Genomic DNA, 19,864 nt, shown 5'->3' on the forward strand with positions numbered 1-19,864 from the left:
GGCAGTCGAGCCAGAGGATCAGAAGAGTCGAAGGGGTGCTGGGGGTAATCATGGGGGCCCGTGGAAGGCTCTGAGGAGCAGGAGGTTTCAGAGCCAGATGCAGAGTAGGGCCCATCTCCTCACCCTCGGGTGGAGAGACAGCTTTCCCCCCCCAAAAGCACCTGCACGGAAGGCTGTGCGCACGCACGGCCGTGGTGTGAGCGAGAGAAGTGGGCGCTCACATTTGCGAACCAGTCGGGAAGGTAACTCAATACCACCCCTGCAGACTTCCCTAATTACTTCTGGATATTATATATATTTGGAAATAGTTTATTAATATTAGGCCATTTTGCTCTTTCTTCTTCTAAAATCAAGGTCCTACCAAGCCCTCAGGAGAATTTGGGTACAAGATCTGAGAAACTTTTTGCAATTGGCATAACTGTCAAAGAAAAGAAATGCTCATTTAAATGAATTTGGGTAAAGAATGTGAAATATCCTCTTTTTTTTTGCAACAAGGGGAAGAGATACAACTACCTCAGATTACCAAATGGTGACACCATATTTTTACGAAGCACCAATCCTTCTAGAAAAGTATAGTCTTGTTTTTCCCCCTCTACTCATCCTCTCAAGGACATCTGTTTCATTCATATCATGTGAGGCCAAGAATGTTTCATAACTCTAAGCATGCAATTATTAATTAACTAGGATAATTTATACCTCCTTTCCTCCTCAAGTTCCGCAACAAAGGATGTGGTTCTGTTTCTAGTTATGCTTACAGTAACCCAATGATACTGGCTAAGGAGAGAAAATACCAAACTGACCTAATTAACTTCACAATTGAACCAGAATGTGAATTGAGTATCTTGCCTGTAGCTCAGTCTGATTTTCCTTAATTCTAAAAGTAGGGATTTGATTAATTGATTGATTAGATATACATCATATTTTTTCCCAAAGACAAAGTACAAAATATAGAATAAAAAAAGAGGAAGCCTAACAAAACAAGAATTACAAACAAGATACAAGAAATGAAACAATAAAAAAGTGTATATAACAAATATAAAATTAATGGCAAACATACAACCTCCACCTTGGTTGAATGCTGATATCTGAATCTCAAACAAATCTAATAGGTTCCCCCCCACCCCTTGCAATCTTGATCTACAAATAATTCTACACTACAAATTTCATCTATGCCTACTAAATTACTATTTTATATCACAGTCACTTAATATCCCAAATATACAAATCTATTGTCTGTCAATCAAGGTGACCCAATACCTGTTCACTTCCAGACAGCTGTTAACTGTTAACTCCCCCAAAATAAATTAAACTTCAAAGCCTTTGTTAACAATCTATTATAATATTTATTCACATAAACACTACAGACCACTTTCAATCTCTTTTAAACTTGTTCAAACCATTGTCTCCAATTCATGGCAGTTAATTTCACCACTTCTGCCAAATCAAGTCAATTTCAAAATCCATTCTTTTGCCAATATTTGTCAATATTCCTTTTTCTTTACAATAATTGGCATATGCAATCCTCGCAGCTGTCCTTATGTAAAGAAATAAGGTTCCAAATTGTTTTTCTGTCAATTTGCCCATAATACCTAGAAGAAAGGCTTCAGGTTTCATTATATTTGTATTTTAAGTATTTTCTGCATAACCATTGTCTTATATGATTTAGCATGTTTACAATTGATTGATTTGATATAAAAATCAGATTAAAAGAAAAGGGTTGCTTTCACGCAGAGCATGTAATTTTGCTACTAAATTTTTCTGGGATTGTATAACACAATGAGCCATGAAGTAAACTTAACATGTTGGTTTTGAAGAACACACTAAACCACTGATAAATTAACCCAAATTAATATTATTACCAAAATCACTATACTATGCAAATATAGCTACTGTTTGACCTTCTTAACTAACCCTGAAAAACAGCTTTTGTGGACAGATTTAAACCCCCCAATTCGAAACTTTGTTTCCCTAAACATAATCTCACTACCACCACAATAACAGATAGTCATCAGTCAATTATCACAGTCTTTTGGGAATACCTTGTTTTAAATGTTTATGGAGATTTTCAGTCACCCAGGCCCAAAGATACTTTTTCAAGGAACAACTGGACTTTATTGTTTTTCTTTGAAGACGTTTCGCTTCTCATCCAAGAAGCTTCTTCTTCTTCTTCATCGTTGTCTTCTTCTTCTTCAGTTGAAGAAGCTTCTTGGATGAGAAGCAAAACATCTTCAAAGAAAAACAAGAAAGTCCAGTTTCCTCTTGAAAAAGCAACTTTGGGACTGTCTTGTTTTAAATACAAAATTCACAGTTGCCATTATCCCAAGGCAGATATTCAGCTCTTCCAGGGGAAGTCAGGTTGAACACAGCTAATCTAGAGAGCTTTTGGAAGAGAGTGTCTCAGTCGTTGTTCAAAGGTATGTGTGAGAAGAACAATTAATCAGTAGAACAGCTTGCCTCCAGAAGTTGTGAATGCCCCAACACTGGAAGTCTTTAAGAAGATGTTGGATAGCCATCTGTCTGGAACAGTATAGGGTTTCCTGCCTAGGCAGGGGGTTGGACTAGAAGACCTCCAAGGTCCCTTCCAACTCTACTACTATTGTATTGTATTGTATTGTATTGTATTGTATTGTATTGTATTGTATTGTAAGAGAAAAAATGGTTTTGAGTTAGGTTCTTTCCAGGCAGATGCAAAATTGCTCAGAATTGATTTTTTTTTTTAAAAAGAAAGCAAGCAGCAAAAGGTGGGTGGGTGGGTGGGTGAATAGAGACAGATGACAGACAGTCATGCAGTGATGGATTCCTACTGGTACGGACTGGTTTGGCCGAACTGATAGTAGTATGGTGGCCTGGGTCGCTGGAACCTGCAGCGACCCAGACCTGCCACACCCCCGAACCAGTTCCCCGGTATCTTCTGCTGTTGCCAGCATGTTTCTGCACATGCGCAGAACAGTTTTCAGGCAACTGCACATACGTAGCAATGTGTGTGCAAAGGACCCTCTCAGCGAACCAGTAGTAAACTGGTTAGGAACCCACCACTGCAGACATGCCTGCACTTTTTAGAGCATATTTAAATGTATAAATGTACAGTTTGGAGGGCTGGGAATCTCAATCTATTATTTAATAATCATACACTAAGCCTTTGCCTCAAGAACCTCCCATTCTATTCACAAAAAAAATGATTAATAGTTCTCCTTTGGCTGAAATAATGTGCCTGACAACTATACAATACAATACAATACAATACAATATAATAGCAGAGTTGGAAGGGAACTTGGAGGTCTTCTAGTCCAAGCCCCTGCCTAGGCAGGAAACCCTATACTGTTTCAGACAAATGGCTATCCAACATCTTCTTAAAGACTTCCAGTGTTGGGGCATTCACAACTTCTGGAGGCAAGCTGTTCTACTGATTAATTGTTCTAACTGTCAGGAAGTTTCTCCTCAGTTCTAAGTTGCTTCTCTCCTTGATTAGTTTCCACCCATTGCTTCTTGTTCTACCCTCAGGTGCCTTGGAGAATAGTTTGACTCCCACTTCTTTGCGGCAACCTCTGAGATATTGGAACACTGCTATCATGTCTCCCCTAGTCCTTCTATTCACTAAATTAGACATACCCAGATCCTGCAACCGTTCTTCATATGTTTTAGTCTCCAGTCCCCTAATCATCTTTGTTGCTCTTCTCTGCACTCTTTCTAGAGTCTCCACATCTTTTCTACATTGTGGTGACCAGAACTGAATGCAGTATTCCAAGTGTGACGTTACCAAGGCATTATAAAGTGGTATTAACACTTCACGTGATCTTGATTCTATCCCTCTGTTTTTGTAGCCTAGAACTGTGTTGGCTTTTTTGGCAGTTGCTGCACACTGCTGGCTCATATTTAAATGGTTGTCCACTAGGACTCCAAGATACCTCTCACAGGTACTACTATTGAGCAAGGTACCACCTATACTGTACCTGTGCATTTCGTTTTTCTTGCCTAAACCGTACTATTTTCACCATTGAATTTCATTGAATTTCATTTTATTAGATAGTGCCCAATGTTCAATTTTGCCAAGATCCTTCTATATCTTAAGCCTGTATTATGGAGTGTTGGCTATTCCTGCCAGCTTGGTGTCATCTGCAAATTTGATGAGTTCCCCATTTATTCCCTCATCCAAATCATTGATGAAGATGTTGAAGAGTACTGCGCCTAAAACAGATCCTTGGGGTACTCCACTGCATACTTCCCTCCATGAAGATGCAGTTCCATTGAGGACTACACGTTGAGTGCGGTTGGTCAGCCAGTTACGAATCCATCTGGTGGTGATGCTGTCTAACCTACGTACATTCTTCTACTTTATCTAGTAGTAGGTTATGGTCTACGTTATCAAATGCTTTCAAGTAAACTATATCAACGGCATTCCTCTGGTCCACTAATTTTGTCACTTTGTTAAAGAATGCAATAAGATTTGTCTGGCATGATTTGTTTTTGACAAACCCATGTTGGCTTTTGGCTATTACTTTGTTTACTTCTAGGTGTTCGCTAATTCGTTGCTTGATTATCTTTTCCAGAATATTTCCTGGTATTGAGGTCAAGCTGATAGGACTATAGTTTCCTGGATCTATTTTTTTTCCTTTTTTGAAGATGAGAACCACATCAGCTCTTTTCCAGTCCTCTGGCAGTTCCCATGTGCTCCAGGATCTCTGAAAGATATAGTTCAGTGGTTCTGAGATCTCATCTGCCAGTTCCTTCAGAACCCTGGGGTGTAATCCGTCCAGTCCTGGTGATTTGTACTCGTCTAGAGTAGACAGGTGCTCACTTACTATTTTCTTCCCTATTTCAATTTGTGTTCCTAATCTGATTTTTGTGGTGCTGTTTTTGATAGGTTGGACTGTTTTATCCCTTTGTGTAAAGACAGATGCAAAACATGAGTTAAATAGTTCTGCTTTCTCCCTGTTGTTTGTCACCTTCTTGCCACTTTCTCCCAGCAATGGACCAATTGTTTCCTTAACCTTTTTCTTGTTTTTAATATGTTGGAAGAAGCTTTTGTTGTTGTTTTTTTACTTTTGTGGCAAGCTTTTTTTCATTATGAGCCTTAGCTTTCCTTACTTCATCTTTACAGGCTTGGGCTATTTGCTGATATTCTGCCTTAGTTATGTTCCCCTCTTTCCACTTTTTATACTTATCTTTTTTGTCTTTCAATTTGTCAGAGAGTTCTTTATGCAGCCATGCTGGTTTATTTTGGGAGCTGATATTTTTCTTCTTCATTGGTATTGTGCTAGACAGGGCTTTTGTAATCTCATTTTTCAAAATTTCCCAAGCTTCTTGAGTTATTTTCCCCTTGAGGATTCTCATCCATGGAATTCTTCCCAAGCTCTCTCTAAGTTTATTGAAATTAGCTCTCTTAAAGTCCAAGATTCTAGTTTGACTTTGTTCTACTACTTGTGTTTGCATAATGTTCAATTCCAATATTGGATGGTCACTTGCCCCCAGGGTTCCTATGGCTTCAACACCTTCAATCATTTCCTCTCTGTTAGTGAGAATTAAGTCCAATATGGCTGATCCCCTTGTTCCCTTCTCTACTTTTTGAGAAACAAAGTTAGGTTCGTTAGGAACCTGTTGGATCTTCCACTTGGTGCAGAGTTTGTTTGATGTCAGGGTAGTTAAAATCCCCCTTTACTATTGTGGTGTGCTTCCTACATACCTTAGTTAGCTGACTAGCAAAAACTATTCATCCTTTGGTTATTTTTATTCTAGGGGATTTTCAAAGGGATCACAGAAATGATTGTCCTCTGAAACTCCTTTCATTATCTACATAAACTGTCCCAAAAGACAACAGAACTCAAAGGCATATTTATAATTGGCCTCAGGGGAAAAATGACTTCTTGGAAAACAGTTTTCTCACAGTTTTACCTTCAGGAATCATCAGATCTGGGCTGTTTTATGTTTAGCAAACACAGTAGAGAAGGCAAAGGTTGGCTTATGAGCACTAAAATCAATAAAATATATTTGGCCTTTCAGATATTTGCAATTAAATATTAACTAATATCACCAGTAAGGTATGTGCAACCTATTCAAGGCACCCTATGCCTTACTTTCTGTTTAGAAGGTGAGGGCTTAATCTACATCAACATGCAAAAATCAGTTGTTCTCAACTTATGACTATTCACTTAACAAAAGTTTAAATTAATTAAGTAGACTCTAGAAAGATTGCAGAGAAGACCAACCAGGATGATTAGGGGATTGGAGACTTAAGCATATAAAGAACGGTTACAGGAACTGGGCATGGCTGGTCTAGTGAAGAGAAGGACCAGGAGAGACATGATAGCAGGGTTCCAATATTTGAGGGCCTGTAACAGAGAGGAGGGGGGTCAACCTGTTTTCCAAAGCATCCGAAGGCCAGACAAGGAATAATGAATAGAAACTGATCAAGGAGAGACTCAACCTAGAAATAAAGAGAAATGTTATGACCGTGAGAACAATCAACCAATGGAACAACTTGCCTTTGCAAGTTGTGGGAGTTTCATCACTGGAGGCTTTCAGGAAGAGACTGGACTGCCATCTGTCAGAAATAGTGTAGGGTCTCCTACTTGAATGGGGGGTTGGATTAGATGACTCTCCAAATGGCTGTAAGTCAAGGACTACCTTTTACTAGCTGCTCAAAAGCATTTTTCATAAACTTTAATTACTGAAGAGTCCTCAAACTGCAGGTGTTCCCAAAGAATCGAGAAGTACAAAAAAGGCTTAAAGCTGATCAGTCTAATTTCCTACTCTCTGGATCATTGTATTACATAAGCTTGCATTACTCTTGCCAGCTGTTTGGTATTTTGTGTGTCATGCAGCTAATTGCTCTCTTTTGTTAATTGTTACAGGAATCTGTGCCAAATCCAGTAACAATTCTAGGTAGCAACAAACCACTTACAGCATTAGAAGCAGGAAACAAAATATTGTGAATCATGTTTCTGACAAGTCTACTCATGCTGGGCAAAGACTGCACCTACAGACAGAGATTTCCCAGGAGAAAGCTTTCTTGCAACAGGATGTTTTTGTATCATTGTAATTCAGTTTGTAGAGTGCTTACAAAGGCTAACCACATTGCCAAATTTTCAGCTCCATTCTGTTCTAACTTGCAAGGTAGAATAATAACATACAATAGTACTTGTGCATTGGCTTATGCAATATATTATTATACATTGGCTTTTCTACCACACAAGTTATAATACTTCATCGAGGATGATAATGAGGATAAATTATGATTGTCATTACATCAAAAGTCTTCTGACGTCAAAACAAGTCGCCATCCAGGCTATGATTCAGAACGCAAGTCCTATCGTGTCTGGGCTGACTCTGATGTTCTCATAATTTCTTAATGTGCTTCTTTGACTTCTCAGAAATGACACCTGAGATTCCCAAAGCTGCCAGAAAGTTGAAACTCAAACATGTTTAGAAAATGTTATGAATATTAATGAACATAATACTCATTCCAATATGTCCAGCTTTAGATTTGCATTTTTATTTTAAATAAAAATGGCCCAAGTCACTTAATAAATCATTTTAAAATTATTTGTTCAACTGTTACCTACAATTCACCTGACTTTCCAAAATTTCATACTTTGTCTTTTATCAGTATTTGAACATGAAGTGACTAGGGCATGCTATCTCCAGATATTTACATTTCTAAATTCCTTCCTTCCTTCCTTCCTTCCTTCCACAGTTGTTAAGAGAAGCACTGCAATTGTTAAATTAGTAAACCGGTTGTTAAGTGAATCTGTCTTCCCGGTTGACTTTGCTTGTCAGAAGGTCCCAAAAGGTGATCACATAACCCCAGGATACTACAACCCTCATAAATATGAGTCGGTTGCCAAGCATCTGATTTTTGGCCCCTATGATCATGAGGATGCTACAATGGTCGTAAGGGGGAAAAAAACCCGTCATAAGTCGCTTTTCTCAGTGCTGTTTTCGAACAGTCACTAAAAGAACCATTGTAAGTCAAGGACTACCTGTTCCACTAACTTTCCACCCACCCACCCCATCTTTCCCTCTTTTGTCAACAACCTATTTCATGAGTAACATTCCATAAATGTTGCCCATCTATCAGAATCCCTATGCCAGGGGTGTCCAAACTTGGGAACTTTAAGACTTGTGGACTTCAACTCCCAGAATTCCCCAGCCAGCCATGCTGGCTGGGGAATTCTGGGAGTTGAAGTCCACAAGTCTTAAAGTTCCCAAGTTTGGACACCCCTGCCCTATGCTTTCTTTCCACCATTCTTGGCAATTCCACCCCCTATTCAGGAGCTTTTAAATGTATCTTTCAAACTGTACTTTTATTTCACTTTCCAAACTGTGTTTCTCTTTCCCTTTATATTCATGCATCAGGCTGCTGAATTTCAGATTGCAGATACAATACAATACAATAGCAGAGTTGGAAGGGCCCTTGGAGGTCTTCTAGTCCAACCCTCTGCCTAGGCAGGAAACCCTATACCGTTCCAGACAAATGGCTATCCATCTTCTTAAAGACTTCCAGTGTTGGGGCATTCACAACTTCTGGAGGCAAGCTGTTCCACTGATTAATTGTTCTAACCTTCAGGAAATTTCTCCTCAGTTCTAAGTTGCTTCTCTCCTTGATTAGTTTCCACGCATTGCTTCTTGTTCTACCCTCAGGTGCCTTGGATCTCAATGTCCATAATATCACAATAAACCAAGTCAAGCCAACCCAACCATATTATGGCAATGTGATGTGTTGGATCATTCAGTACCATTCTATTGCGTCAGTTTCATTTTCTAAATGATCCATAAATAGTTATTATCTGCAATAAAGCAGCCAGTGGCTGGATGGCTTAAGAGGTGATAGAGGAACTGAAAGCCATAAGAAATGAATCAAACTAAAAGAGTTATTATATATAAGAACTATAGGTGTGCTAGTGAAAACAATCTAATGCTGCCTACGTGGTACCCTGTAAATATGTTTAGATTGCATTTCTCAGAATTCCCAGTGAGCTTGTTCAGGATTTGGTGTATTCCCAGGTTAGGAAAAGACGCCTCAAAGTATTCATTAAGGATGTTGTAATAAGCCTTAGGCATTCCACTTCTGATATGATATTGAAGGCGAAGGTTAATGCAGAACAGCTGCAACAGCGCACTCTAGACATGCCAAATATTTTAGCAGCCTTTGAAATTTTTCAGAAATCACATCATTGTTTGCATACTAGATGTTTTCACATACAGCTATTAAGGAAGTGAAAATAACTTTCCCGAACAATAAGCACTATTCCCATCAGTACTAGGTAATATTACTGTATATGTTATTATAAATGTTATGTACATATTATGATTCATCGCATAGTAAGCCAGATGTTCCGACTCGATCTGGCATTTTTGTCTACACATCAAGTCCTTTCTATTATAATAATATGAACACTTATGGGGAAAAAAATCTGTTGTTATGCCAATAATGATTGGAGTCTTCAGGGCAATACCTAAAGGACTTTCTTGATTATCTGGAAATATTGAATTTATCATACTTGAGCATCCTAATTTTACAAAAAGCCTCCTTGCTTGGAACTGCCTATATTCTTAGATACTACCGTACCTTAATAATGTTTAGGTCCTTGGTAAGGACTTCAAATCTTTAGAAATGTTGTATGTTGGTGACCATGGTAACAACAATTGAATTTGAGAGATATGTTTGGCTTGTGTGTTTTGGGGTGTCCAAAGATGTGTGGGAGGAGGGACACATAGAAATAAGCAACATCTACATACCGTTCAAAAGAGAAAATCAAAAAGCCAAAAAAGACACAAAAATATCAAAATATCTCCTCACCAGCAATCAACACTCAGATGAGTAGAGATTAACACCAAGATAAACATTACACCAACAACCCCTCTATAGTACTCCAGTCAAGGAACTACCAACTCAGACAAACAAGCAAACAGTAAATAACAGCCTAATGAAGGGACCACCAAGACCACTCCTACCAACACTGATAGCAAGCTAGTAATATATAAAATGAGAACAAACCCCAATCCCTACTAGCACTGATGATACCTAGTTTGGTAATGAAATGTCTGCAAGAAAACAACTAAGGCCAGAGAGCACCAAGGATCCCATAAATTTTACAAATAAATAATATCTTCTCCATTTTGATTTCAATGTATCCAAAATAAATCTTGAATAGTTTAGAGGAAAAGGACTGAAGAGTAAATTGGTTCTGCTGCGCAGATTATTTCATGCTTGCATCATGGTTTAATTAAGAAATTTCTAATTAAAATGTTCCCTATGAACAGGATGCTTACAGTCTTATGTTTCATTAAAAGTTTGCTAAGGTCTGCATTTTGGGTTTTCGATAAGAGGATCCAAAGCAACAACCTTTTTCTTTTCCAAGGGTTGGTCTGAAGAGGGAACCCCTTGTCAGAAGGGCTAAGCCAGCGGTCACCAACCGGTGGTCCATGAGAAAATTTTAGTGGTCTGCAGAAAAATTATTTGCATGTTTATATTGCACTAAATACTATTTATCTTTTTTAAAAAATCATATTAGTGGTCAGGGGGATTTAAAATTATGAAATTAGTGGTCCCTGAGGTCTGAAAGATTGGTGACCCCTGGGCTAAGGGCTCCCCACCTAGGCAGATTAGGGAGTATCAGGACGTCCTGATAGCATTATACCATAAGCATCTTTCTCGGGGAAACTTTTGGCAGAAGACTTTAATCAGTGAGGCTTTAAACTATCCCCTCTCCTATAAGAATATGAGTATGATTATGTGATTTAATGAAGGTGATGGTGATTATGATGATGATAATAATACCATTTCCCTGAAAATAAGACCTCCCTGGATAATAAGCCCAATTGGGCTTTTGAGCGCATGCGCTAAAATAACCCCTCCACCGAAAATAACCTCTCCCCAAAAATATTGCAACAGCAGCAGTCATGAGGGGAACATGCTTGCCTCCTCCTGCATCTCAAAAGTAGTAAGACCTCCCCGAAAATAAGGCCAAGTGCTTTTTTCGGGGTGTGTGTGTGTCAAAAGAAAATAAGACCCTGTCTTATTTTGGGGGAAACAGAGTAAGTAAATATATAATAATAGGATAATGGTTAAAATGGGGGTGCCATGGGAAAAGTCATCCAAATGTCTTTTTATTTAGTGTCATGACAAGGCTAGCAATATCATCTGTGAAAATCCATGGTGGAGAAGATGGAGATTGTGGGATCCATTCCTAATGGATACGTGAATTGTCAGAGGAACATTGAAAGCCTACATGCCACAACCACTTAGTAAGGGACAATTACTTTCTGTATTAACCTTGAACTCTCCATCTCCATATTCTAAGTCTGATAGTGAAAAATCTACATATGAATTCCTACCCTGAGCTTCAAGCTGGGTTTTGCTTTTGAAATTCTCTCTCCACCCTCCCTCCCTCCCAAGGATAGCAGATTTCAAGTCCTTTTGCATGTCCAGGGAGGCTGAAAAGCTCCTTGCTGGTTTTGGAGTGTCAATCTAATCTGAAACTCCTGAATTGAAATTCATATGCAAATTTGACACTATCAAAGTTGGGTAGAATAGAGGTGGGGATTGACTAGTTCACAGCCAAAGATAATTGTTCCCTTGTTAGGTATTCATGTACACTAATAATCTTTTTCTCCCCTTATTCATTATTAGTTGGCAGTGGGTCACATCCATTCTGAAGGAATCTTTTACCCTTTTGCTGGCCCTTGTTTGCCTTGTAATAGTCTTTTGCACTGCCTGGCCCCATTCATCATTAGTCCTTGCTTTCTCTCTCTTAGTATCTGTCTGTTTCTCATGCAGCTGAATAAAGGAAATCTCTTCTGCCACAGTGCCTGGTCTAGCTTTGATCATGCTCCTAATCTCATTGACACTTTTGCTGCCTCCTTTCTGCATTTGGTATCTGATGAATTATTATATTTATTTTATTTGCTCTTTTATAAACCCAGTAATATTTGCAGAAGCAGTAAAGTTAGGCACAAATGGAAAAATCACCTCAGCGAAAGCCAATTGCCTATTGGGAGAAGTATGCAGAGTCTTTGATGATGATTAAAGTACCTTAGCGGGCATATCAGATACATTGACTCCAAGCTATTTAATACTTTAAAGATCAGGAATGACATTGAGTTCGGTCTAGAAATTGATTGGCATCCAGAGCAGGTCTCATAGGAGCGATGGTACATAACTGGTTAGCCTCAGTTAGGTTTAGGCTAATATACCTTTAACTTCTTGCTCTGAAATTTAATTTACTTGCTTTTATGCAGTTTAACCCTTGACCATAGACGAACCTTGAACTATTAAACAAGGTCATGTGTCAAAATTAGCTTTGAAACGATTAATCTCATTGCTTTGCGGAAATACTTAAGAGAATACAGAAAAAGGATAATATATGTTCTTACAAATATCTCTTTACTCAGACTGTTAATGTTGCTTGTAAACAATTTTGGGTTATGAACAGTAGTCAATATTATAGAAATGTTACAATATATTTTAATATTGCATTGTTATGCATTACAATATTTTATTCAAATTGTATTTTATTTATTTATTTAAAAGGCTTATGCAGCCACCCATCTTAAGTGTCACAACTCTGGGAGATTCATCGAAATATAATAAACCCAAAAGAAACTGTAAAAGACAACAGACAAAATAGCTAGAAGCCAATGTAGGTTGGGCAACTATAGTTCAATATAAGCAAGGGACATCTAACGCTGCTTGGACCACCATATTCTGGACCAATTATAATTTCTGGGTGATCTTCAAGGGCAGCTCTCCATAGAGTGTCTTGCAGTAATCCAGCTGGGAAGAGAAAAAAGCATAAGTGGCTATGAGAACAAGGCATAAGTGACTGAGTCTCCTCAGCCAGGAATGGCACAATTGGTACATAAGATGAATTTGTGCAAAGGCCTCCTTAGCCATGGTTGTCACTTACTCCTCAAGCAGAAGTCTTGGAAGACCTCCAAATTGTGCACCACCTCTATCTGAGGAAGTGCTAACCCAACAAGAGTCAGATGACCTATCACCAATTCTGGGGAGAGGGGGTGGGGGGACAAAAAAGACCAAAGTCAACTGTCTTGCTAAGGTTAAGTCAGCCAATTATTCCAGACCTCGGTTTCTAAGCACTGGGCAAACCCTTGAACAGCCTTACCTATCCAACAATATTTACCCTGCCCTACCTTTGCCCCTTGTGCTGTTGAATGACCTCAAGATTTTTAATATAAATATTAATGGTACTGAAAATAATTATCCAAAACTTTTGGATCCAAGGATTGCCTCTTGAGAAGGGGAGAACCACCACCTCCTTCAAAGCAGAAGATATCATCCCTTCTGCAATGAGACATTAAGCATCACTTGGATCCAACTACATACATCACCTCAGAAGACTTTGACCAACCAGAAGGGACCAGAATGGGTGTCCAAACTCAACAGTTTTGACGTCCTTTCCCATCTCTTTAGAATCAAACTCTGGTTCAAGCTCTTCCGAGCCATCCAAGTTCAGTTTTTTCTTGATCGGTACCCAAGGACCTACCTGGCCAGAGTCCAACTCTGAGCAAAATCCAACTATTCTATCTGAGATGCCAAGAGTATTCCTCACAGTAGTTCCACAAAAGTTTCCCAGCCCCACCCCATATTTAAAACAGCGCTGTGAATGGCTATGCATGGGCACAATAAGAGCGAAGAAGTAAGTTTACTTTGCTGCTCTTGTCACTGTATATACGGTAAGTCCTATGAAAGACTCTTAGTTTGTTCTTCATTTTTGGCCAGCAGCACTTTAGGCATCTTGTATATCATTTCATCTCTTGAACCTCTAGGGAAACAAGGAACCACAAAGAATCTGCGTAGGTGCAATACAGTCCAGTATCTATACATGTACTAATTCCAAGCAGCAAACAAGACCACAGCTAAACCATGTGCTAAAGCTTTGAGAAGAATCCCAAGTTCTCTCTGAAATGTCGTTGGATCCATCAGTCTTTTGGGTTGGGAGAGAGTAGGATGGGAACCTGCTCTTGCAATGGGGGATGGCTCCAAGCCAACCAAAAGGGCATGATCTGTTCATAGCCAGGACCTGATATTAATAACTCCCAACCCAGATTACCACACACACCCCTGCCCCAAGTATGAACATAAACATGAACAAAGGAAGTAAATACAGATAAATGGGGACAGTAAGACAGGGATGGTAGGCACACTGGTGTGCTTATACATCTATCTCTATCTATCCATCCATCCATCCATCCATCCATCCATCCATCTATAACAGATTTAACAGATTAACAGAGTTGAAAAGGACCTTATAAGTCATCCAATCCCCCCCCACTCAAGCAGGAGACCCTACACCATTTCTGACAAATGGCAGTCCAATTTCTTCTTGAAAGTCTCAAGTGATGAAGCCCCCACAACTTCTGAAGGCAAGCTGTTCCATTGGGTGATTGTTCTCACTGTCAGAAAGTTCCTCCTTATTTCTAGGTTGAAGCTCTCCTTGGTCAGTTTCCATCCATTATTCCTTGTCCGGCCTTCAGGTGCTTTGGAAAATAGCTTGACCTCCTCCTCTCCATGGCAGTCCCTCAAATATTGGAACACTGCCATCATGTATCCCCTAGTCCTTCTCTTCACTAGACTATCTATCTATCTCTATCTGTCTCTCTATCTATCTATCATCTATCTATCATCTATCTATCTATCTATCTATCTATCTATCTATCTATCTATCTATCTATCTATCTATCTATCTATCTATCTATCTATCTAATCTTTTTACAAGATACGACTAATTCTCTGTGTCCTCAAAAGGAGATCATCTTTCTTTTGGGTGCATGAATGAATGAACTGACATCACAGGAATTAGAGCAAGGAGTAGGCAGCGTCTCAGGGCGGAAGTCGAATACGGAGTACTGGCTTGGCCTCAGTACCTACGCGAATTCGATTCCGCATGTGCCTTCGATCCCTGGGAAGGACCGTTCCGCACCGCCTTGCAGAAAAGGAAAAGATCGAAAATCGGGGAGCTAACAGGAAGTGAAAAGTATCTCCTTCTGCAATCGGGGCAAGGCTGGGGGTTGTTTTAGTGCGATCTGACGCTGGAAAAGAGAGACGGGCGTCCCGATCGCTTTAATACCGGAGAGATCGGCTGAAGAAAGCTCGTTGAACTCGGGTTTCTTTCGGTGTGATAACTGGAGATGGAGGAAGGTGAGGTTTCTGTGCGTGCGTTGTGTCTCCCTTTTCATTCCGCCTCGGGCAGCTAGAGACCTGGGCTGGGGGCGGGGGTGATCGACGCTAGTCGGTGATAGAAAGAAAGAGGGAAGCGCTGGAAATTTGCGCTAGAAGGAGGCCCGCTCAGATGCACAGGGCAATTTGGGTATAACCATAGGTAACTATGACTTTACTGGCATTAGAGTTAGGAGAAGGGCGGAGGAAGGTGGCATTTCTAAAAATAATTTCACATACTGTTACAAATCAATAAGGTTAGCAGTAACTTCAGCTTCTCTTTTTTTTTTTCAAATAACTTTCAAGCGTCAGCAAATCATTTTGACACCAGTAAACATCCGATAAGTTTGTTTTCTGAGCTGCTTTGCTCGTAAAGCTTTGTGAAAAGCAGAGCAGGATGAAAAACAAGTCATACAAAATGTACATGCGAACGATCCTCTGTCATTCTGTCAACCACAGTGGAATTTGTGCTTCTATCTATGGGGAAATGCAGCTTTTTGTGGTGTGGAAGAAGCATGCAGTGTGGATCTCTTATGCAATATATATGTGAATTCCCTCTCAAAAATATTATTTCGTTGATTAGAACTACATTGATTATTTTAAGGCTGTATAAAGGAATATAATATGGAGATACTATATAAAAATAGAAACTTTTCCATTCAGCACAATGATAGATTTATATATGTGCATATTAATATAATATGCACATATATTAATGTAGAAACACTTTTCTCAGTTGTACCTAATATAGATCTATTGTGTTCAGTTAAAGTTTTAAAAAGCTTCCAGTGTACCAATGAAAGGATGTTTTCCCACCTGCCAAAGAAAACAACAACAACCCAAGAACCTATTGGTCTCTGGGAATACGTGAATTCAAAGCATGGAGTTTTCAAACTTATCCTCAAAAATTTCCTTCTCTATATCTTAAATAGTTTTTTTCAAATTACAGAAAAAATACTGAGAAGGATGACTTGCTGTCTTAGTGGTCTGATATTCCCTACATCTACCTTATTTTTTTCAATTAATCCTTCAAACCATATGGCATAGATGTTATTTAGTAAACCGTTTATTCTTTCTTTGAACTGAACAGATTTGTTTCATGGAAAAAGTTCTTTTTGTAGGAACATGTGTTCAGTCTAAGTATAGATTATCATATTTTTTGTTGCAATAATCATAATTTTATGTTGCAATCTGCCACAGAACTGTTCTTTCCCATAATCTCAAATGCGGTAAGTTTCTTTCATTAAAGTTTAAAATTTGCCTAGTTTGGGAAATTTATCCAAAGCAAGTCTATCCATTTATTTTTGAGTATCTTGCACATGAGCGTATTTAATGTTTGATACTGGAAGGCATATATACCCTACTCTCTATTTGTGTGTGGTTTTTTCTGGCCTTTGACATCTGTGAGGCCTGTTACATTGGGATTAATTACTCTTGAAATTTAAATGGCCTATTCCCATTTGAAATAGTCCAAGGAATTAGTTTTGAGCAACTTCACTAAAACTCTTATGATATATTCCACAGCTAAAAGAAAGGGGGGAAAGGGGGAGAAGAGGAATTAGGATTCAACTGTCATGGTTTGTCAACACAAATCGTTTGCACTGAACAACTGCTTCTGCATCTCATTCATAACACCTATGATACTGTTTAAAGAACACTTCATAACACGTTCTACTTGGTGCAGTGTGTTGTAATTTCTTCAGAATTGCTTAGTTTTGTGACTATTTCCTGCTCAAGGATCATGCATTATTTATAGATGGCAGCTTGATATACCAGTTCAACTCTCAGAAGGTTGCTTTTACAGCTCTGCATCTACAGCATGAATTACAATAGAAGATCAACAATTTTTGACCCTCCGTTGTTTAATGATAGCAGTACAGTATTGTCATACAGTAGTGGCCAAAATTATGGAAACCTTTTGGGAAAAGTGTCCAATATTTTTGAGGTTTGATGGCTAATAACACCACTTTTTTTTAGTAGTGCCATAAAATTATATATCAGTGGAAAGATAATTTAATCAGGAATGTAATGCAATAACTTTTATGAAGGATTTGCTCTTAGTATAGCAGCTTTTTTTGTGGAATTCTAGATTTTAGGCCAAATTCCTGCAGTCTGCGCCGAACAGTCCATGCACTCCACTTCACATTGCATTGTACCATTTCATCTTGTATACACCCAGATGATTTTCTTCTGTCACGTAGGCACAGTCTCTTAATTCTTCTATCATCACTTGCTGTTGTGCACCTTTTCCTGCCTTTACTGGTGTGGTTTTGTAGTGACTGAGTCTCCTTATACCTCTTCAAAAAACTTAGAAATGCCACCTTTGGTTAAGTTTTCACCACTTTTTCTTCTAATTTCTTTATAACTGTAGCCTTGTTCACTTAATAATACTATTTTACATCACTTTCTGGGCGACCAGTCAACTCTTTGCACCATTACTTTAATTTTATTAGGTTTTACAAGCTCACTAAATGAAAGAACACAAAAAACCCCAACCAACTTGATAGTGATCACGTCACACTGACAAATGTCTTCCTCTCAGCTTCAATACATGACATCAATAACTGAATCCTACTGTGATCTGATTGGCTCATTGCCAAAACAAGATGACACGTGATTGGCTCTCTAAATACTCATTCTCATTGGCTACAGTCAGATGAAGGAAAGCTACCCGATATCAATCTAAGCAAGTTGTGCTTCCTTTTTCTGGTTATTTGGCTATAACGTTTCATAGAATACATATAATTGAACAAACTTTGTTGCATTACATTCTTGATTAAATTATCTTTCCATTGATATATAATTTTATGGTACTACTTCAAAAAAAGTGGTATTATAACATCAAACCTCAAAAATACACTTTTCCCAAAAGGTTTCCTCAATTTTGGCCACTACTGTATATATGATTATATGTAAGCCACACCATACTACCTGGATTCAGAAGCTACATAGAGCCATTCTGTGGTTTGTTTGAATTTTGTTGTTAAGCTTCAGAAATTCTAGTTCAGTGATTCCCAAACTTTTTCAGTCCACCGCCCCCTTGGTGCTACAAACTGATCCCCAGTGCCCCCCACCCAATTTAAAAATCTTTTAATTCAACAAAATTGTTGAACATGATCCAGTGATACCGGGTTTTCAAAGCCTGATAGTCATTTATCAAGAACCTTAGTAACTAGTAACTTAGTAAACTCAGTAAAATTTAGTAACTACTTCACTGTTCTTAGTAGATGATAATTCCTGTGTAGATATTGAAAGAAGTAATCTCAGTAAGGTATTATCACAAAGCACAAAATTGCAACAGATATCATTAAGATATCACAAACTTACACAAAAAGATGTTCTTGCAAGAAACCCAAAATGGATAATAAACACTTTTGTCTTTTATCTAAAGTTTTTCATCTTTAGATCAATGACCTTCATTATTCTTCCTCTCCCTCACAAACATACGCATATACCAGTGGTGGGTTTCAAAATTTTTAGAACCTATTCTGTAGGTGTGGCCTATTTTGTGGGCATGGCTTGGCAGTCATGTGACCGGGTGGGAGTGGCCAACTTTTAAAATGTGGTGAAACACATTTAACAATGCTCTTGCTTAGCAATCAAAATGTTGGGCTCAATTGTGATCATAAGTTCTCTTTCTTTTTCTTTTTCTTCCTTCTTTCTTTTTTATATCACTCTCTCCCTCTTTCTGTCTTTCTTTCTTTCCTTTCTTTTCCTTCCTTCCTTCCATTCTTTCTTTCCTCTCTCTCTCTCTCTCTCTCTCTCTCTCTCTCACACACACACACACACACACACACACACACACACACACACCTTCCAGTTGATGAAAATTTCTGTTTTGCCAGCTAGGAAGCTGGCAAAGAAGATGCGTTTTCCCTGCCACCTGCAGCTCTTGGAGGAAGGAGGAAGGGAAGTGAGCCCCGGGCTTCATCTCTGCCTCCTTCCTCGAGAGCTGGCTTCGGGGACAGCCAGCCTCTCCCGTCATTGCACCCTTCACTCGCCTTTCACCCAGAGGATCTGCCAGTGGGGTGCCTGCTATTTCATCTCCCAAGAGAAGCTCGGGAGAGACATGCAAACGACCGCAATTCGAGGCTCCCGAGGAGGATGCTGGACACCAGGGCGGCAGTAGCGCCTGCTGCTGCTGCTGCTCCTGGTAATGCAGGCTTCTTGGAGAGCATTAAGTTGTAGGCGCACCAATTCCAGCAGCTGCGTTTTCCCTTGAAATTTGCTGTCCCAGCAACCCGAAGGGGACATTCTCCCAGTGGCATCTCAGGCGCTCCCACCCTTAGCCGCGAGGAAGTGAGGATGGATGGGTGCAGTTTGGCACCTCCTGGCTCCCCTCAGATCATCGAGGGGGCCCACGCGCCTGCTCGCTCACATGGCCTGCGTGCTTCCAGCGGAAATGGGAAGTGCGGGGATCTTAATGAGTAGGTCGGGGGAGGCTGAAGCGGGAGGTTAAATAAACAAATTTGGCTTTGCTTCCTTGCGTAGCAAGAGAGAAAGGTGCTTGAGACACCGCTGGGAGAATGTCCCCTTCGGGTTGTCCCCTTAACATCCCCCTTCCGCCCCCTTGCCTCTTAGCGCCCCCCTGATGCCCCCCTTGCCTCTTAGCGCCCCCCTAAGTCATCCCACTGCCTTCCAGGGGGGTGGTACTGCCCACTTTGGGAACCACTGTTCTAGTTTATGTCT

At 39.5% G+C, this 19,864-nt stretch overlaps 1 protein-coding gene across 2 annotated transcripts in view; it reads left to right on the plus strand.

Moving 5' to 3' along the window:
* Positions 1–19,864, plus strand: part of DPY19L4 (dpy-19 like 4) — a 106,123-nt gene that overhangs the window by 45,237 nt on the left and 41,022 nt on the right. Inside the window, exon 1 of one of the 2 annotated variants that reach the window (XM_081950562.1) lies at positions 14,949–15,157. The exons of the other annotated variant lie outside the window; for it this stretch is intronic. Within the exon in view, the coding sequence (XP_081806688.1) occupies positions 15,148–15,157 (10 nt within the window). The 5' untranslated portion in view covers positions 14,949–15,147. Of the gene's footprint in view, positions 1–14,948; positions 15,158–19,864 lie in introns of those variants that run through there. 2 annotated transcript variants of the gene reach the window in all.

Source organism: Natrix helvetica, assembly GCF_964273705.1.
Source record: "Natrix helvetica genome assembly, chromosome: 4".
Lineage (NCBI taxonomy): Eukaryota > Metazoa > Chordata > Lepidosauria > Squamata > Natricidae > Natrix > Natrix helvetica.